Source organism: Cibotium barometz, chromosome 18, assembly GCF_041138505.1.
Source record: "Cibotium barometz isolate CiBa-2024 chromosome 18, ASM4113850v1, whole genome shotgun sequence".
In the NCBI taxonomy this organism is placed as follows: domain Eukaryota; kingdom Viridiplantae; phylum Streptophyta; class Polypodiopsida; order Cyatheales; family Cibotiaceae; genus Cibotium; species Cibotium barometz.
The window spans coordinates 32,170,866-32,188,767 of record NC_141063.1 but is presented as its reverse complement, the minus strand read 5'-3'; the positions used below and the strand labels follow the sequence as shown (position 1 = coordinate 32,188,767).

The following is a 17,902-nucleotide window of genomic DNA, read 5'->3' as shown; positions in this document are numbered from 1 at the left end:
AAGCAAATTACAACTTACTGGTTTCTTTCTCGCTCACAAGACGAACAAATTCCATGTACCATTTTATATTAGGGCTACGATCTCATCATCCATAGCTACTTGGCAATAAGGATCGTTGTATGTATTCTCATAGCAAGGTGACTTGTGTAGCTACAACATACTAGTTATCCATGCATAGTTAGTTTCTTAAGTTGTTGATGCATATGAATTGAACTTATATATCAACCTAGCCAATGGGTGAGTTGTTCTTTTTTTATCTTGTAGGCTCAAAGAATTGTTGAATTGGACCCCCTTCAAAAAAAAGTAAGCTTTTGGCTAAAGAGTAGTGATTGATTTGGATTGTAAAGTTAACTTTCCTTATTAAACATTACATCTCTACTAACCACGAAATGCTTAGAAAGAGGATCATAGTTCTTAATAAGGTGTAGTGGCTTGTGTAGGCATCCTATTCATAATGTAACAAGCAATACCAGTGAGGTAGCGTTTTCTGACTCTTTTTTATTAAGAGCATTGTTTTTCATCTATAAATCATCTATATTATGGTTCCCCTGGATTGTATTTGGTGATAAAATTAAAATTCTTGAATATAAAATGGAACCCAAATTAAAAAATAACTCTTTACTACGTGACATATCTAGAGAGAATTGTAGAAAAGAGGTGATTGTGTGTACATTCCTTGCTTTTTACGGAACCGATTCTCCTACTTGTGATTTTTTTATATTTAAAAATACAAAGAAAATCAGGACGACTGTGGACATGCATCCTTTCGACAAGCCGTGTATTATCTGAGAGGGTTGGTTCACCTGAAAACACAAGAACGGATTTTAATTTTCACAAAGTAATATATAAATTTATATACGTAAGTGATTTTTTTAAAAAACTTTAGAAAGTGAATAGATCCATAAAATTTGTTTCAAATTTTATTTATTTATTTGTATCTTCCAATTTACAGAAGGGATGTATCACAGATAAGGGATTATAAAAATACCTCTACACAAGCTAAGGGGGGATGGTATAATTAATTCAACTTGATGAAGATATAATCTGAAGGTTTGGGTGTAGCAAAATCCAGCAAACCAATAATCCTATCATTACCCCAGGTTGAGATAAGTACAAGGGTGCTATAAGGCCTTCCATCTTTGTGCTATAGTCTACCTCCATCGATGACCAGCGCATGAAAAGAATCCATCTCATCAAACATACCTTCATAGTTGTGCCATAGAAGCTCATACTGTTCTTGGAACAAAGTTGCTTTGCTTGATGTCTTCATGCTCCTTCCGAGCCTTCCTCTTTTGCTCATCCATCTTGAACCTCTTCACCAAAGCTTTAGAAAGAAGATGCCAACTCGATTGCACTTCAAAGGATAGTGCATCGTATCATATTTGCGCGAGCTTCTCAAGACCTTAGCCCATATACATGCCTTGGTTATAGTCTCACCATGAATATGTCGTTGCTTGCATTGCAATGAATGAAAGCTTCCACGTCTCGAGACCCATCTCCATGGAAGTACCTGTCGCTATTCGACTCAATGAAACTCAAAGTCATGTCCACTGGCCAAGACCTCGACGTCTCCTTCTTCCTCTTCCTTCTCAATAGAAACTTCAAGAAAGGATAGTGCGACTATGGACGTGGAGGTTCGGAAGATGATGCTTGTGGAGCCTCTATTCCTTAGGAGAAGACACACGAATCGATGGTGAAAAAATATATCAAAAATATATATATACGAAGAAAATCAAATCAGACCTTCGAAGGAGCACAACTTGACCACCACCAACGTACAAGCTGAGCATGTCCCGCAGAATCACCGGGCCCGCGGGGGGGGGGGGGGGGGGGGGGGGGGGGGGGGGCGCTTTGTTGGTGGTCAATGTGGCATGCTTTCTCCTCTAAGCCAACGTTGGAGGGGGACCATGATCTCTCTCAAACACACACATAACCTGAGACACATGAGAGCAAGAGAGCTGGAACGATTCTTCTCAATAAGCAAAAGTAAGAAATGACAGAACAATGCTCTAGGGTACTTAAGTACCACCTCCTAAGAGGTTGGTCACACGGGGAAAATACCCTTCCCAACAAGAAGGTAGAAAGTGTCCATGTACAAGAGTCCATTCACACCAAAACGACCACGAAAGTATACACAACATACACAACAGGTGTAACAAGCCCCCTTGGAGTGAATGATGTTAACATATACAAGGAATAGCAGATCAATCCCCACACGGTAGTAAGCCTAAAACCTTGCGAAAGACGTCAAACGTTTTCATAAACAGATCTGCCACATTGTCCTGTGTAGACACATACACGATGTCGATCTCACCAGCATGCAGCCTTTCCTTGACATAATGATAATGCACCTCAATGTGCTTTGTGTGAGCATGAAAAATTAGAATCCTCGCAGCTGCCATTGCACTCTGACTATCAGTGTAGATGGGAGTCAAGGTGGAAAAGTACGATAAGGTTCGGTACGGTGAGGTACGCATTCAGGTACGGGTTGAGATTTCATCATCTCTCGCTGTAATGTCTGTATCAATGGAGAGGAATGGCTATGTTCGCACTTTGCATAAGTCAGCTAAAATCGACGACAGTGGCCAGCCTAGGGTTATTTTTGGCCCAAAATGTTTTTTAAAACTGCCACGTACTTGCCAATGAGGTGATAGCTCAAGTAGTGAAGGTGTTTGCCTAGGACCAAGAGGTCTTGGGTTCAAAACCCCCCTTGGTGCTTCCTCGGCGGCATCGCTATAGGTGGATAAATAACCGGCTCCAGGCGGGCGCCTATGGGCAGTGAAAAATCGATAACTATGGGACAATCTTGGGCAAAAGGTGAGTCGGGGGGGAGAAGGGGGGGGGGGGGGGGGGGGGGAACTTGCCACGTACAGATCCATTAGTACAGTATAGTACCGTACTGTACACTAAAACGTACCTTATAATAAGGTACGTCGTACTTATGCAACCTTGATGGGAGTGGAGGACTGTTGTCCCTCGCGTGGTTCAAACCAATAGGCATATGAGCCATACACATTCAACTATAGCTATAAATGTTGCACTGTACTCCGCCTCACAACTAGAAGTGACCACAGTAGGTTGTTTCTTGCTAAGCCATGATATGCATGATCCACCAAGGATGAAACAGTTGCCACTAGTGGACACTCTTGTGGTGTAAACAACTAGCCCAATCGATGTCTATAAAAGCATGCAAGGAAGATGGCGAGCCTCTGCCATAGAAGAGACCCAATGTCTCATTGGCTTTGAGATAATGAAAGACACGTTTCACGGCTTGCCAATGCTTTGTGCCGTGGCTATGCATAAATTTTCTCAACTGGGAAACTCCAAACTACATATCCGACCAAGTATTGCACAAGTTAATTAAGAATCCCACAACCTGCTGATAAAGAGAGGCATGAAATGGTTCTCCAACATCCTCCAATGCAAACCTTAATCCAGCTTCTACAAGTGTTGAAACAGGCTTGCAGCCTAGGATCCTCAGGAATCTGCTCCAAGGAGGGGGGGGGGGCCCCCGCGGGGGGAGGCGGGAGCGGGGTCTCCACGTGGGAGGCTCCACCAGCGGCCTCAACGGGCACTGAGTCTGAATCCTCGTCCATCGGGGTGGGACCTGCTGGCCGCCTATCCCTGACAGGAGCATAAGTGCGGATAGGTGCCTGTACGCCAGCCGGAGTCACCTGTCCGCCAGCCTGTCCGCCAGCCTGTGCTGCCTGCTGGCGTCTGCGACGACGGTCCCTGCGGGCCGGGCGTTTCCGCCGGCGAACCTCCTGCCATCCGCCAGCCTCCTGGGACTGCGCGGCATCCTCCGCCGGGGCCTGCTTGTCAGATGATGGCGCCTGCTGTGACGAGCCAGGGATGTCCGGTCTCTGAAGTGGATGGCCACCCCTCGGGTCTCCTGCAGGGGGTCCGGAGGCGGCATAGCGTGAAGGATGAGCCCCCTTGCGGGGACAGGCGCGTGCGAGATGGCCCATCTCCCGACATATGTAACACTGGCCGGGAGGGCCCGAATACTCCACGCGCTGTATCATATGTCCTCCAGAAAGACAAGGGAGAAGGATCGTCTTCGGGAGGGACTCCGGTGACGGAACCACAACCCGAATGGCCGGGAGTCCTGCTGCCCGAGCAATCACTGAAGCCGCTGTCTGAGGCGTCTCCACCACCTGCCCGAACGCCTTGCCAATGGATGACAAGAGGGGCAAGTACTCCCTACGGAGTCCAGGAAAACAGATAGTGACGGGGAAACCTGTCGCGCCTGCTAGCGGGTCAGAAGCGGGGTCGAAACCATGAGTCCATCGCGCCAGGAACGCCCGGGAAGAGCGGAGGGCAATGGGGCTCCGAGCCAGCACCATCTGAGCTGCGTGTGGGGACTCGAAATCCACCTGATAGTAGCCACGTCCCAAAAAATCTACGCTGACGATCTTGGCGGGCACGCCAACAAGGCTGCCTTGCAGAAGGTCGCGAAGCTCTCTCCGCATCGGACGGCTACCCACTATCTTGCAGACCAAGGAGGAGGCCTCAAGAGCGGACGCAGCTGGGTAGGCCAGAGCTCAGTCCAGCGGCTGTTCCACCGCCACTCCGGGCCGGTGGAGATGGCGATCCTCGCTTCGCCCGCCACAGAGTTCTCTCCAGCCTCCCCTGGGGGGCCCCCGCGAGTGATGGGGCTACCAGTGGATTACGGTTTTTTCAGGTGCCTCCAGCTGGACGCTGGCCCGTTCGAGACACTGGTCGCGCCCTTGCGAGTTTGCGTGGTGTGCCATCCCTCTCGTTCTCCCTCTGTGGTGAGCAGCATGGTGGCTTTCTCCTTTCCTCTCAGTGTTGCCCCAGACACAGCATGGGATTGCAACTCTGTAGAGGAAGTTTTGCGTGATCAGATACTGGAGTTTTCTCACTTCAGTGACTTGGGGCTCACGGACCTATTGCAGACCCGATTACACTCAGCCCGCATGAGCTTGTTTGGTATAGGAGACTGGCGGGCGGATCCGGTCCACACCTCAGTTGAGGCGGTGCTTCTGATTCTCCTCCATGCCGCCCCGAGGGTGCAGCCTACCTTTAGATACATATATGCAGAGGATTGGTCTCACGCCTATGCCCTGGACAGGGCGAAGGCGGAGTGGGGCTGGACACAGAGACAGGTCACCCTCTTTTTGGAGAGACTCCGCACCCGGACCGACAGTGATTATTCTCCCTCCAAGCCGGCGCCCAAGACTCACAGAGTGGAGGGCAGATCATCCGGGCCGGCTGAGAGGGGTGAGCCAGTGGAGGCTGCTTCACTTGCCATAGCTCATCCATGAGGATCCTCTCATGGAACATCCAGGGTCTCGGTGGACATCGCTGCTACATTGGCCGGGGCAGACTTCGCCAGGAGATCCAGAGGGCTCTCGTTGGAGGACCCATAGATATCCTTTTCATCCAGGAGCACCACCTTTCTGCCGGGCGTACCCGCACCTGCGGGAAGATCTTGCCAAGCAGGAGTCACACTTTTTGGTCACCGGCATATGGCTCCCAGGGGAACCAGGGTGGAGTATGCATCTCAATCAGCGAGCAGCTTCTATCCGAGGTTGTGGACTCTAGCATTCTGGTCCAGGGTCGTGCGCAGTGGATCATCCTTCGGGTTGGGGAAGACCGCATTGGCTTCCTCAACTTCTACGCCCCTAATGGGGCGACCGGGAGAGCCGAGTTCTGGAGCACCATTAGGCAGTCCCTCCCCTTGGCAGACCACTGGTGCCTCGGAGGGGATTGCAACATGCTGGAGGATGCAGAGGACAGGATGGGGGGCAGCCACGAGACCATTCATGGGCTGGAGCTCGCTGCCTGGGAGGAACTAGTGCTTCAGGTGAGAGGCCAGGATCCGTGGACTCTCCCGGAGTTTGGCAGGTTGCAGGGGAGTCTATCTTTCTCGCGCTCGGATAGACGGGCCACAGGAGTTAACCTATCCCGCATCGACAGGTTTTACATTGATGAGTGGGCCTGTGATAGAGGTGGCACAGTGGGCATACTTGCAGGCTCCTCGTTTTCAGACCACTATCCAGTGCTTCTCCAGATCGAGGACCCCACGAGAGGAGAGCAGGGCCAGAGCGTCCGGATTCCAGATTGTCTCATAGAGGAGCCCGAGATTGCGATCAGAGTCGAGCAGGTCTGGCAGCAGCTGCAGTTCAGGAGAGGATCGGCAGCCAGCAATCTTGCCAGTGGCTTGCAGGAGATCAGCCAGATGCTCAGACAGGCTGCCTTGGACCGGCTGGAGGCCTTCAGAGAGCAGGAGAGGAGCCTACGGAGGAGTCTAGCGTCCCTCCAGAGACTCCAGGAGAGGGATCCTACGAGCCCTTGGATCTCAGAGCAGATGGAGTCAGCTCGCACGGAGATCAGATCCATCGAGGAGAGGAGGGTGGAGTTCCGATTCCATGCTCGGGCTTCCTTTTGGACACAGGCTGGAGACAGAGTGACTCGAGATTTCTTTGAGGCGACAGGGCCTCGCTTCAGACGAGAGGGTCTCAGGCGTCTCCGGCAGGCTGATGGCCAGGTTGTGGTGGATCCCCCCAGGGTTCGGGCTATAGCCACAGATTTTTACAGGGACCTTCTCTCTGTTGAGCCAGCAGATGACAGGGTGAGAGAGGCTCGGGAGGCAGTCTGGAGCTTCACGAGACCGGTTGTGCCGGCCCATTTACAGCACTCCCTTCTCTCCCCCTTCTCGGATACGGAACTGGAGGAGGCTCTTCAGGCATTACCTCGGGGCAAATGCCCAGGAGAGGACGGTCTTTCGGTGGCTTTCTTCCAGAGATACTGGGGCCTCTTACACAGGGGCTTCAGATTGGCATTCCAGGAGATTATGGAGTCATGAGTCATGCCGGACAGCATGGCTGAGGGGTTGATCCACTTGATCCCCAAAGAGGGAGGAGACAGACTGGAGATTAGACAGTGGAGACCGATCACCTTGCTAGGCACGGCCTACAAGGTCCTAGCTAAGGCGATCAGCAGGCGGCTTCAGCCTCACCTTCCGGACATATCCACTCCACGCAGACTGGCTTCATCCAGGATACAAGCATTCTGGATAACATTTTCTCTTTCTGGGAGGCTACGGCTCTGGCTAGATTTTGACAGGAGGATCTGGCAGTGCTCCTTCTCGACTTCGAGAGGGCATATGATCGGGTGGACTGGGCCTTCTTGGAAGGCACTATGGAGAGGATGGGCTTCCCCCCTCAGTGGATCCGTGGGGTCTCTGCACTCTACTCATCGGCTCATAGCCAGGTGCTGATACAGGGCGTGCGCGGAGAGAGGTTCCAGCTCTCGCGCTCGGTGCGGCAGGGGTGCCCCTTGGCGCCCTTTCTTTTTCTTTTTGTGGCGGAGGCCATGAGCACTTTTTTGACGGCACAGGATACAGGTTTGCGGGGCCTCCAGCTTCCCATCCGCACCTCGGAGGAGCTCCTAGACTCGGAGTTTGCGGATGACACTGCTGTCTATCTTCAGGGAGGTGAGGAGAACCTCCGCCACTTCGCCTTAGCCATGGACAGGTTTTGCAGAGCTTCGGGCGCTTTGATCAACTGGCACACGTCGTGTGGGCTCTGGGTCAGCTCTATGCCCCCCCCGACTTGGAGGCCAGTTGACGGTTTTCAGTGGCTGCCCCCCGGCACTACAGTGCGTTATTTGGGATGTTATGTGGGCATTGACATATCTCCGGAGCAGCAGATAGCCCCCCTTCTTCTGAGCATTCGGAAGAAGCTTCTGTATTGGAGTACCGCTCGTTTATCTCTGGCTGGCCGAGTAGTTGTGGCCAACCAGGTTCTGCTTGCTACTATGTGGTACATCACTTCTTGCTGGGCCTTCTCTCGGGCATGCATTGGCCAGGTGCAGAGGCTCATCAGGAACTTTCTTTGGTCCGGTGGCGACGGGCGGCCCGCCAGGGCCAAGGTGGCATGGGCGGTGATCACTCAGCCGAGGGAGAGAGGCGGCCTGGGCATTGTTGATCCTATTTGCCAAAGCCGAGCATTGCTTGGCAAGTTGGTAGTTCGTGGCCTCCTGCCAGGCGCTGAGCCGTGGAAGGAGTTTCTTGTTTCCAGGATGCTCAGCCGCACCCCTTCTCTTAGCGGCCCCTGGACCCCCAGCATCAGGTGGATCTTTACAAAGCAGCGATCCAGAGGAGTGGGCCTTGGCTTCGAGGAGCGTTTTGCAGCTAGCCTTCTGAGGGCCTGGTCGCATCTGAGGCCGTCACTCTTCCAAACTCCTCCGGGCACCGATGAGGAGCGCCTGAGGCAGCCTTTGATTTGGAACCCCTTGATTCGTCTCCCCAGTGGCCATATGGTTGGATCGCGGTCTCACGTGTCGTGGGGCCCGTTGAGCTCAGGCCCAGCCCAGTCCCTAGACGACTAGATAGGTTTTCAGCAGCTGCCTCTAAAGGCTCAGGAGAGGAGACTCAGTGGGATGAGGGGCAGAGAGTTGATGAGACAGGACATTGAGGCGGCCATCCCCAGGGAGTGGCGGACCCCAGTACAGGACCCTCCACCTCCACAGTGGATGGGTGTCTTTACTCGGCATGAGATCCTTCTAGCGGTCTGCGGCACTGCGGAGAGAGTCGCCCCACTCACTTTCGAGGTGGGAGAGGGTGGCCAGCTTCAGAGGACACAACTAGATCTGGATGGGCTCCAGGGATGTATTCTTCAGAGGGTGCGGGTGGTCGGCTTTCATCAGAGACAGTGGCATGTAGACCCCTCACCGGCCTCGATAGGGGAGGACTGTTCTTGGAGATTATGGGCTTGGGACAGCAGGCCTCTTATTCGCCTTCAGTGGGATCGAGGTGAGTGGTTTTGGCGAGATCCCTACTTGGCCCACACCAGCCCAGGCATCCCCTTTTTTCAGTACACAGCGAGGCTGGGGTGGCGGATTCAGAGACACAGGATAGCGAGCACCCCGGCGGCGGCCGAGCATTGGCGGCGACAGGGGCTCTCCCCTGCCTTTCTTCGGGACTTTTGGCAGCGCCTTTGGGCCAGCTTCCGGCCCCGGAAGGTGACGCTGTTTATCTGGCTCACAGCGCATAGAGGACTGGCTGTGGGGGCTTGGCTAGCTTTCGGCAATCACCCAGCGTCCTGCCCTCGGTGCGGCCATGCACAGGAGTCGCAGCGGCACTGCTTATGGGATTGCCCACAGGCACAGCAGGTCTGGCAGCGCGCTCTCAGGATGGTTTTTGCAAGCTCACCAGGTGAGATGCTGGTGACGTGGGGTGCGGTGGCTTGGGCCACGGACAGCGGCCCGGCCCTTGGATATGAGGACGTCCCTGGCAGTGCGGCCATCCAGGTCTCTGACAGGGTGATGGCGGTGGTTCCGACGCCAGACTTCTCTTCGGCAGCCCCTCAGGAGGGGGTCGGGCACAGATGGGAGTTGATCAGCAGCATGACGGCTTGGCACATTTGGAGAGCCCGATGCAGGGAGGCCATTGACCGCCAGGCAACTCCACCGGCGGAGGTCATACAGGCCCTCTGGGTGGACATCATTCACACCTTGGGGGAAACTCCAGGGCGACTCGGATCGCATGAGAGGGCGCCGCAAGGCTTTCCTCCGCACTTGGCAGCCTGGCCCTTTCCTCACCGCGAGGGGCGAGGATGTCACTTGGCACTACAGGCCTCCAGTCTGGCTTTTCTCACCTCCCATATGTACTACTAGGTAGCCCCCCCCAGAGAGCGGCCAGCCACGGGGGTGGAGCTCAGGAGTTCACTGTGTTTTTATCCCTCCTTGCGAGGTGAGCTTTGTAGCCTTATGGCGTTTTCTCATTAACTAATAGAAGGATCTTTTTCCCAAAAAAAAAAAAAGAAACAGGCTTGCAATCTTCAAATACCTCTAAAGAAGCTATCCAATGTACTTGGACTGATGCATGATAAGACCCCCCTCAATTGATACAAACCGTATGCTCAGATAATAGTGCAAAAAGTCTAGATCAGTCACATCAAATGAGTGCTGCAAGTCAGCCTTGAGAGCCGCAATTTGCTCCTCATTGAGACCAATCAAAAGCATGTCATCCACATAAAGTATGAGAATAACTCACCAACTTTGCGAACATAAAGCGTGCTCTCAAACTATTGTTGAAACCAAGAGCAATCAAGTGAGCATGAATTTTCTAGTACCATGCCCGTGGTGCCTATTTCAAGACCATACAAGGCCTTACTCAAACGGCATACCTTACCCTTTGAGCCCTTTTAAATAAAACCCGGAGGTTGGGTGACATACGCTTCTTCTTGTAAATCCTCATTCAAAAAAGTTGTTTTGACATCCAACTAATGCACTTGCCAATCAAAGTGTGCTGCTAATGCCATGATAATGCAATGACACAACGTATGGTAGTCATACGTGAAGTGGGCGCAAAGGTTTTCTTCATAGTCAATCCCTTGTTTTTGGGCATACCCCTTTGAGACTAGCCTTGCCTTGTAGCGATCAATGCTGCCATCTGATTTGTGTTTAAGCTTGTAAACCCACTTAGTGCATATGGCACACTTGCCTACGCGCATTTCACATAACTCCCAAGTGCCATTTTTATGAATGGAATTGATTTCTGCTTGCATGGCATCCATCCAATGCTCACTTTCTGAAGCATCTTCAAAAGAAACACGCTCCTCATTGCATGTTGTAGCTAAGAGTGCCTAATCAACAAAATAGCCCTGTGCATGGCGAGTAGCTGATCTTGTTCTACCAGGTAGAGGAGCGGACAATTTGTTGTCCTGCAAAGTGTCTAACAGTCATTTTGGGGTTGCTTTGGCCTCCTTGATAACAGGTTGTTCCTCGGCCGCTGCATCATCAACATCTAGCTGCTCAATGGGTTGAAAGTTGAAACTCAAGCTAACGATTTTGGGGTGTTCGAGCCTCAATAGGCTGATTCTCATGGTCAGAATCTGGTGCACCACTTTGGAATTCCCGACTGACTATTATCTTGCCCGTCATAGACTGATACAAACAATACCCTTTGCTTTCGGAACTATATCCCACAAATATGCATTTCATGGCCTTGTCTTGAAGCTTGGTGTGTGGTGATGGCACAAGAGCATATGCTAAACGACCAAACACATGCATATGATTCACCAATCGCTTCCTTCCATTCCAAGCCTCATACCGTGTCACGATGTTCAAAGCTTGGTGGGGCATCTATTTAAAACATAAGCTACACCATAGTTGTCACGGTACGAAAATACGATACGGTACGGTACGATACCGTACGGGAATATTCGGTACGATATGAAATTTTGGGATACGGTACGATAAAATACGGTTTTTATTTTTTACACTTACAAGCTATGGAGCTTCAAGCTTGAATGTGAGGGAAGATTGGGAGGGGAGGAGTCTACAGTGCTTGAGAAACCAGTACATGGATATGTGTCTCTCCCGGTTGGATCTCCCGATTGTCTCCAAAAAAGAACCTGGATGGGTAATGCAATACCAAAGGTCTCCCAGTGTAGCGTTTATGACTAAGGGACCGTCCTTGCACAAATACGAGGAGTGCATCTAGGGTGATAAGTTTAGGGACTCCTCTCTAGATCAAAATGGCCATGTCCAAATGTTCTCCCTTGTGCATAACTTGAGAATCTAATTGTCTAGCCTACCTATACCAGGGATCCCCAAGTGATGTAGCAAGATTCTCTCATCCTACCAATCAAGTGTACACTACCAGTCTACCTCACCAGATTTTTTAGGTCTCTCCACAACCCCATATGGAATACTGAGTGGACACGAAAGTTGCGAAGTATTGCGAGCATTTGGGATCTTCGTAAAGCAGGGTTTCTATTTTTTTTAAGCATTTGGAAATTTTTTTTCAAGGGAAAAAAAATTTTTGGGGAAAAAAAAAAAAAAAAAAAAAACCTAACTCGTACCGTACGATATCGTACGAATTCGTACGGTATCGTACCGTACGACTCGTACGTACGAATAGGTTCGTACGCGTACGAGAAACAACTATGAGCTACACACATGATTGTCTCCATCAAAAATTTATAAGGTAGGTTCTGGCCTTTAATCCTACAACATACAATCCCCATAAGAGACCTATTGTTGCGTTCAGCCACACCGTTTTGCTGAGGTGTGTATCGCACAGTACATTGGTGTATAACACTCCTCTCTTTCAAGAATGCATTGAACTCATGTGACATGCACTAAAACCTATAATTTATTCTTCAATGGATACACCCAAGTGTGGCGTGTAACGTCATCAATGGAGGTAACTAAGTATAGATAGCCCCTGATAGATGGGATCCACATAGGACCAAGTACATCACTATGGACATACTGTAATTTGTGGGCAGCTCCCACCAATCCATCCTTGGGAAATGATGTGCGTTGCATTTTGCCAAGTATGTATCCTTCACACAAATGTTTGATAGGCACTGAAATGACCGCAAGTCACGCACTATGTCATGCCTTTTGAGGCGAAGTAAACTATTGAAGTTCACATGACCAAACCGAGCAAGCCACAACTCTCTGTCAATCATAACTGCAATGTCAACTGCCAAAGCATCTTCTGATGCACTCCTCTCATACCAGCGTGTATGAGCCATGGCATAATGTACCTACTACCAGTAATGACAATGATATCCTCTGCATGACAATCATGCACTATGCATTTGTGATCCACAAACTAAACAACAAAGCTTGCCTGTGCAATCGGTGAAACCGAAATGAGGTTTTTCTTAATGCCAACAAAACATCCTTGACTGTAACAACATCTCCATTCACTACAATAAGCCAAATTTGAATGCCTTTGATGGCATATGAAGCATTGTTGGCACACATGACAGTGCCTCCCCAAAGGTGCATCCCGTAAAGAGACAAACAACCCTTTGCAGGTAATGTGCTTAGAAGCACCACTGCAAAGTACATATTTGGATTCTGCCCACTGACATGCATTCCGTGTGCTTTCAAGAATCATACGCACATGTGACCACAAACACCCAATCAGATTGACGTATGTTCGCTGACTCATCCTTCGCAACACCTGACGTGCTATTTGTGCACTGACATGTTTTGTTTCTTTTTCTTTTCGCTTTCAATGCATTTCCGACATTCTTCGATGAGGTGTCCGGAATTCCGACAATAGTTACACCACTTCTTCGTCTTCTTGTCCTCATCCTTGGTTGGGACTGAGTCAATGGACGAAGCGGCCTTGCCTTAGGCTTGCCATTGATGGCTTTCCTCACTTACCCTTACCTTTATGTGAGGCAGCGAAAGCCTGATCTCCAGAAATCATGCCTGAACAGTTTACCCGCGATTGTTTCTCTTGTAGCAATAAGGACACCAACTCATCAAAGGAGTACAAGTTGACATTGCCCTCGGCAACCAAACGGAGGGCAATAGCAAAGTTCTGTAAGGACTCAAGCAATCCACCAAGAATTGTGGATACAAGCAAATTGTAGGGAATGATCTCATCTATGTTTGCCAACTGCTCCTTGAGGTCTTTGATCCTCATGATATAAGTATCAACTGAATCACCTTCTGTCATGTGCTCCATCTCTAACTGTTTTCTCAGATAAGCCGCACGCCCTCATTGTGCACCTAATACAATGAAGCAAGTATAACCCATGCCTGTTTGACCGAAGGACACGACTTGATGTGCGGGATGATGTGCCTCTTGCATGATAGGGCAATCAATGCATGTGCATGTGCATCCTTTCCATCCCACTTGGCGTGCTCCTATGAGGGAGGTGCAAGTAGAGGAACCAAAGCAGACAGTGTACTTAAAGTATCGGTAGTCTCAAACGGTACTCTTACATGCCGCATCATGTATGACCAACCACATGGAATAGTTGGTGCCACCCAACTTATCCTTGGCTGCAAGCATGCCAAACAAATCACTGCTTCCTACCATTATGCTATCCCAAAAAATGCACACCACTGCAAATAGACGCAGCAAAGTATGAACAAGAGTAAGGGAAAAGGAGACTACTGGCTGGAAAGTGTGCTCGACTGACGGCGAAGGTCACGGAATGTGTGCCAAATTTTGGACGATCCGTAATCATCGGAGGAGTGCAATCGGATGAACTAAGAGGAGTGCAATCAGGTGATCATAAGAGTGCAGTCGACGATTAGACACGAGTAGTCGAGCGATTGGAGATGATGGATCGGACGATTGCAAATGGGCAATCAGAGATCAAACCTTAACAATGATCGGACTACTGCAACCGGCGATCCGAGTTGTGCAATCACAATCAAACTTGAGCAATCACTGGCGATGGAAAAGAGCAGTTGGGCGATTGGACTTACGTAGTCGCGCGATTTGACCAGTGCAATCGAGCGATTGGACTAATGCAATCGTTCGATCGGAGATCCCTGGCGATTGGTGAATCAAGTAATTGTAGACCCAAAAAATTGTTGCATCCGACGATTGGAGATGCCAATGATTCTTGTACCAGTAATTGGAGATCAGGATGATTCCTGTATCTGGCGATTGTTGAATCGCACAATGATTGTTGTAGCCAGTGATGGGAAAACCGGGCGATTGATGAACCAACGATTGGACCAAACAAGTGCACAATCGGGCATCACATGTCAAGCCCTGGTTAGCTTTATCCAATAGGAGCTGATCGCCACGTGTCGGATGCCTATGATGCGGTGGACTGCCAGACGGAGCTGGACAGAAATGGATGGACGGATTCCCACGTCAATTGTGCAGCATCGATTGATTCGATGAAAACAGTTTGACATTGATGTTTGCTTCCGCCTGCTGCCTGGTGCTGACTGGATGTTTGTGAGCTGCTCCGACTCATTGGCTGCAGAGGCTGCTGAGTGCAACCTAGTGTATGAGCTTTGTTGCTGCCGACTTGCTGCTCTGACTACAACACTCTACTGACTGTGTGCTTGCTCTACAAATGCTATTACCAGAGTGAAGTCTACGACTGTGGAGCTTGTTGGAGCCAACTGTGTGGAGCTAGGAACACTATGGCCACCACCACCTCCAAAGCTGTGAAAGCTGCAAGCTTCAATGGAGAGCTTGGAGATGAAAACCACCAGCTGCAAGCCACAACACCTGCTCTGATACCACTGTTGGGTTGAGGGGGACCAAGATCTCTCACACACACAGCTTGAGTGAGACACACGAGAGCAAGAGAGCTGGAACAATTCTTCTGGATAAGCAAAAGTGAAGTGATAGTACAATGCTCTAGGGTATACAAGACTCAAGTACCACCACCTAAGAGGGCGGTCACACGGGGGAAAAATTTCTTCCCAGCAAGAAGGTAAAAAGTGCCCATGTACAAGAGTTCGTTCACACCAGAACAACCACGAGAGTACACACACTACGTGTAACATTCAGGAGGGACAGCTTCTATTTTTCCCAAGCCTAGGTTTAAGGCCCATAATTGCTTCAGAGCACATGGTAGGAAATTGTATGAAACGTTCATAAACCTTTCACTATGACCCAAAAAAGTATAAAAGTCTTTAACATTAGCTTGAATGCAACGCCTGACTACTGCTGCCCGTTTTTCAACACCACTTCTCTATCCTTAACGTGTTTGCTGCTCTGCGCTCCCTGCTGCCTCAATTGTGTAGCCCAATCAACCCCGTCCGTACACACATCAAACAGACAAGTAGCCACAACCATACAAAGGCATCCAAATGCACTACAGCCCATCCATGCTGTTATTGCTGAGGAGTAGATGCTCCTAAGTTACAGTTCAAAACACACCACATGCGCTTCACGCTTTGGCCACCTTCAGTATTCCAATAATTTAGCATATGTCATAACAGGCCTGCTGCAACTAAATCTCCACCATTCAATAGAACCCATAACAAGTTACATATCGACATCTGTACACAGGCAGCAGTGGGTACATTCATTGGAGAAACTCGGAGAGAACTCAATTATGATGGGACCTGTAGGTTTGAAAAGTTTCAGGCAGCCTATTTACAAACTGAAGCCATCCTTCAGACTTTATGCAGCCAAGGAAGCTATTCCTAAAAGTCTTGGAGCTGACCAAAAATCTTCATGCACGCCACCAACACCCTCTAACTTCATGACTGTTAAATGAAGGTGCCTCTTCTTTCCTTTCCCAGAAAAATGTTAATTTCCAAACTAGATTGCCAAATCAAAAGATAGACAAAACAATGAACTTTTCTGCAAATAACTTACTTTGAAAGACCAGTTTGTTGGATGGACCTTTCACATTTTTGCTGCCCACCCTCCTTGTGGTTTGCATAATGTGCTCCAAGAGGTAACTATGGCCTCGTGTAGCCTTCTCCACAGCCGCCAATTACCATGCTATCATTGCTGCATAAGACATCCATCTCTTTCACTGCCACACCGAAGATTTATAAGGAGGTTGAAGATCCAATCAAGAGATCAAAAATGTCATCTGGTGCCAGAAAAGTTGTTCCTCCTAAGAGCACATTGATTCCATCCGCCATCTTGTGGGCTGCTTGAGCCTCTTTAACTTCACAAACCTGTCGACAATTTAAGACATTGCATGAGCACTCCTGTTTTCTTTAAGCTAGGTGCCTCATAAGAATTGAAAAGTACAAGCTTTATATATCACCAATGTGTCTATGAATTTGCATAGTTGCAAAACAGAACTACTATAATGTCAGCAGGCTATTGCCCCACTGGGGTTATCACCTCACTACCCCAAGTCCTGATTTCAAACCCCAACGACACCTTGAAAAGATTACTATCAAGATCTTTGTAAACTATGCAATAGACAAATAAGCATTAAAAGTACAAGCAAGAAGTTGCACCCAAGACAAAAGGAGAAAGAAAGAAAGAGAGAGTTTTTATTAACATCTACAAAAGACCCATAGGGTCTATGAGACCAACATGTGTTACAAAAATTTCATGAGTAGATTGTGAACATGGAAACAAAGAGTACTGAAAAATGAAATGAAAGCAAGACCCGCGTACTCCGCAGGCCTCCAGGAGCTCCTCATCCAATGATAGTACAATCCTGCTCCATAAGCGAGCATAGAGCTATGATGGCATCCCTTGCCCGTGGAGTGGCCTCTTCCTAGCGGCAGGAGGGAACGTGCTCTCTCAGTAGTGATGCCACAGGTGCGTAGGGCCAAAGGATCCCATGAGCGGGTGGGGTAAAGTCTTTGACCTATATGATCCCTCGGACACTATAAAGCCTAGAAGGCACTCTCTGGCATGGGCGAATGCAATCTGAAGAAATCTGTGATGGATGTCTGAGAGGCATCTAGTTGGTTCCAACTCCCGAGGTGTCGTCTGAGCAAGGTCTTCCGGTGGTGGCAAAGCTCCAGTAGGTATAGACCCACGCATCCATAATGCATTACCTGTGAGAGAGGGCTGACTCCATCTCGGAAGAGGCAATGAAATCTCCACCGAATCTCATAGTACGATGTGCATCTGAACATGTAATGCTCCTTCGTCTCCCGACCTCCCCTGTTGTGCATACCCTGCATATCCGTGCCTCCCAAGAGGTGCGATCTTCTCTACCACGCAATTCGTAGACGGGTGGGCTGATACCCGTAGCTGGCCAACAGTGATCTGCATGGCACATGACATGTGCCTCTGAAAATAGCCAAGGCTCACAATAAATCCATCCGCTGAAACTCGTAAAAAATGCTGTGTAGAATTGGAGTTTCGAAGAGAGCTCTAGTGGAGACACCCATGTGCAGCTCTGAGGCGGATAGGTTGACCTCTTGCTGGGACATGGTGAACCAAGGCTGTACTCGAAGGGGGGGGAGGTGATCCGTCTAAAGGCTATGTCTGTCAAACCAGCTAACCACCCATGAATACCAAGACTTGCTATGCCCCTCCCAGGTAAGCTACATGGAGGACTCAAAGAGCCAAGCACAGGAGACGATCTACAACCACTGTATATACATGCTTTTTATAAGTTATGGTCTGAGAGTGCATCTATCACAAGAAGGGATGCTCCAAACTCAGCTAAGATAATCTGTGCACCGATAGCTTACTCCGGATCATACGTGAGAG

At 49.5% G+C, this 17,902-nt stretch overlaps 1 protein-coding gene across 1 annotated transcript in view; it reads right to left on the bottom strand.

Moving 5' to 3' along the window:
• Positions 1–513: 513 nt before the first annotated feature.
• The window catches only part of LOC147629211 (vesicle docking protein), a 114,891-nt gene continuing 97,502 nt past the window's right edge, over positions 514–17,902 (bottom strand). The window contains exons 7-8 of the mRNA XM_086812473.1: positions 16,085–16,395; positions 514–803 (exon numbers count right to left, since the gene is read on the bottom strand). Of these exons, the coding sequence (XP_086668599.1) occupies positions 16,264–16,395 (132 nt within the window). The 3' untranslated portion in view covers positions 514–803; positions 16,085–16,263. The remainder of the gene's footprint in view (positions 804–16,084; positions 16,396–17,902) is intronic.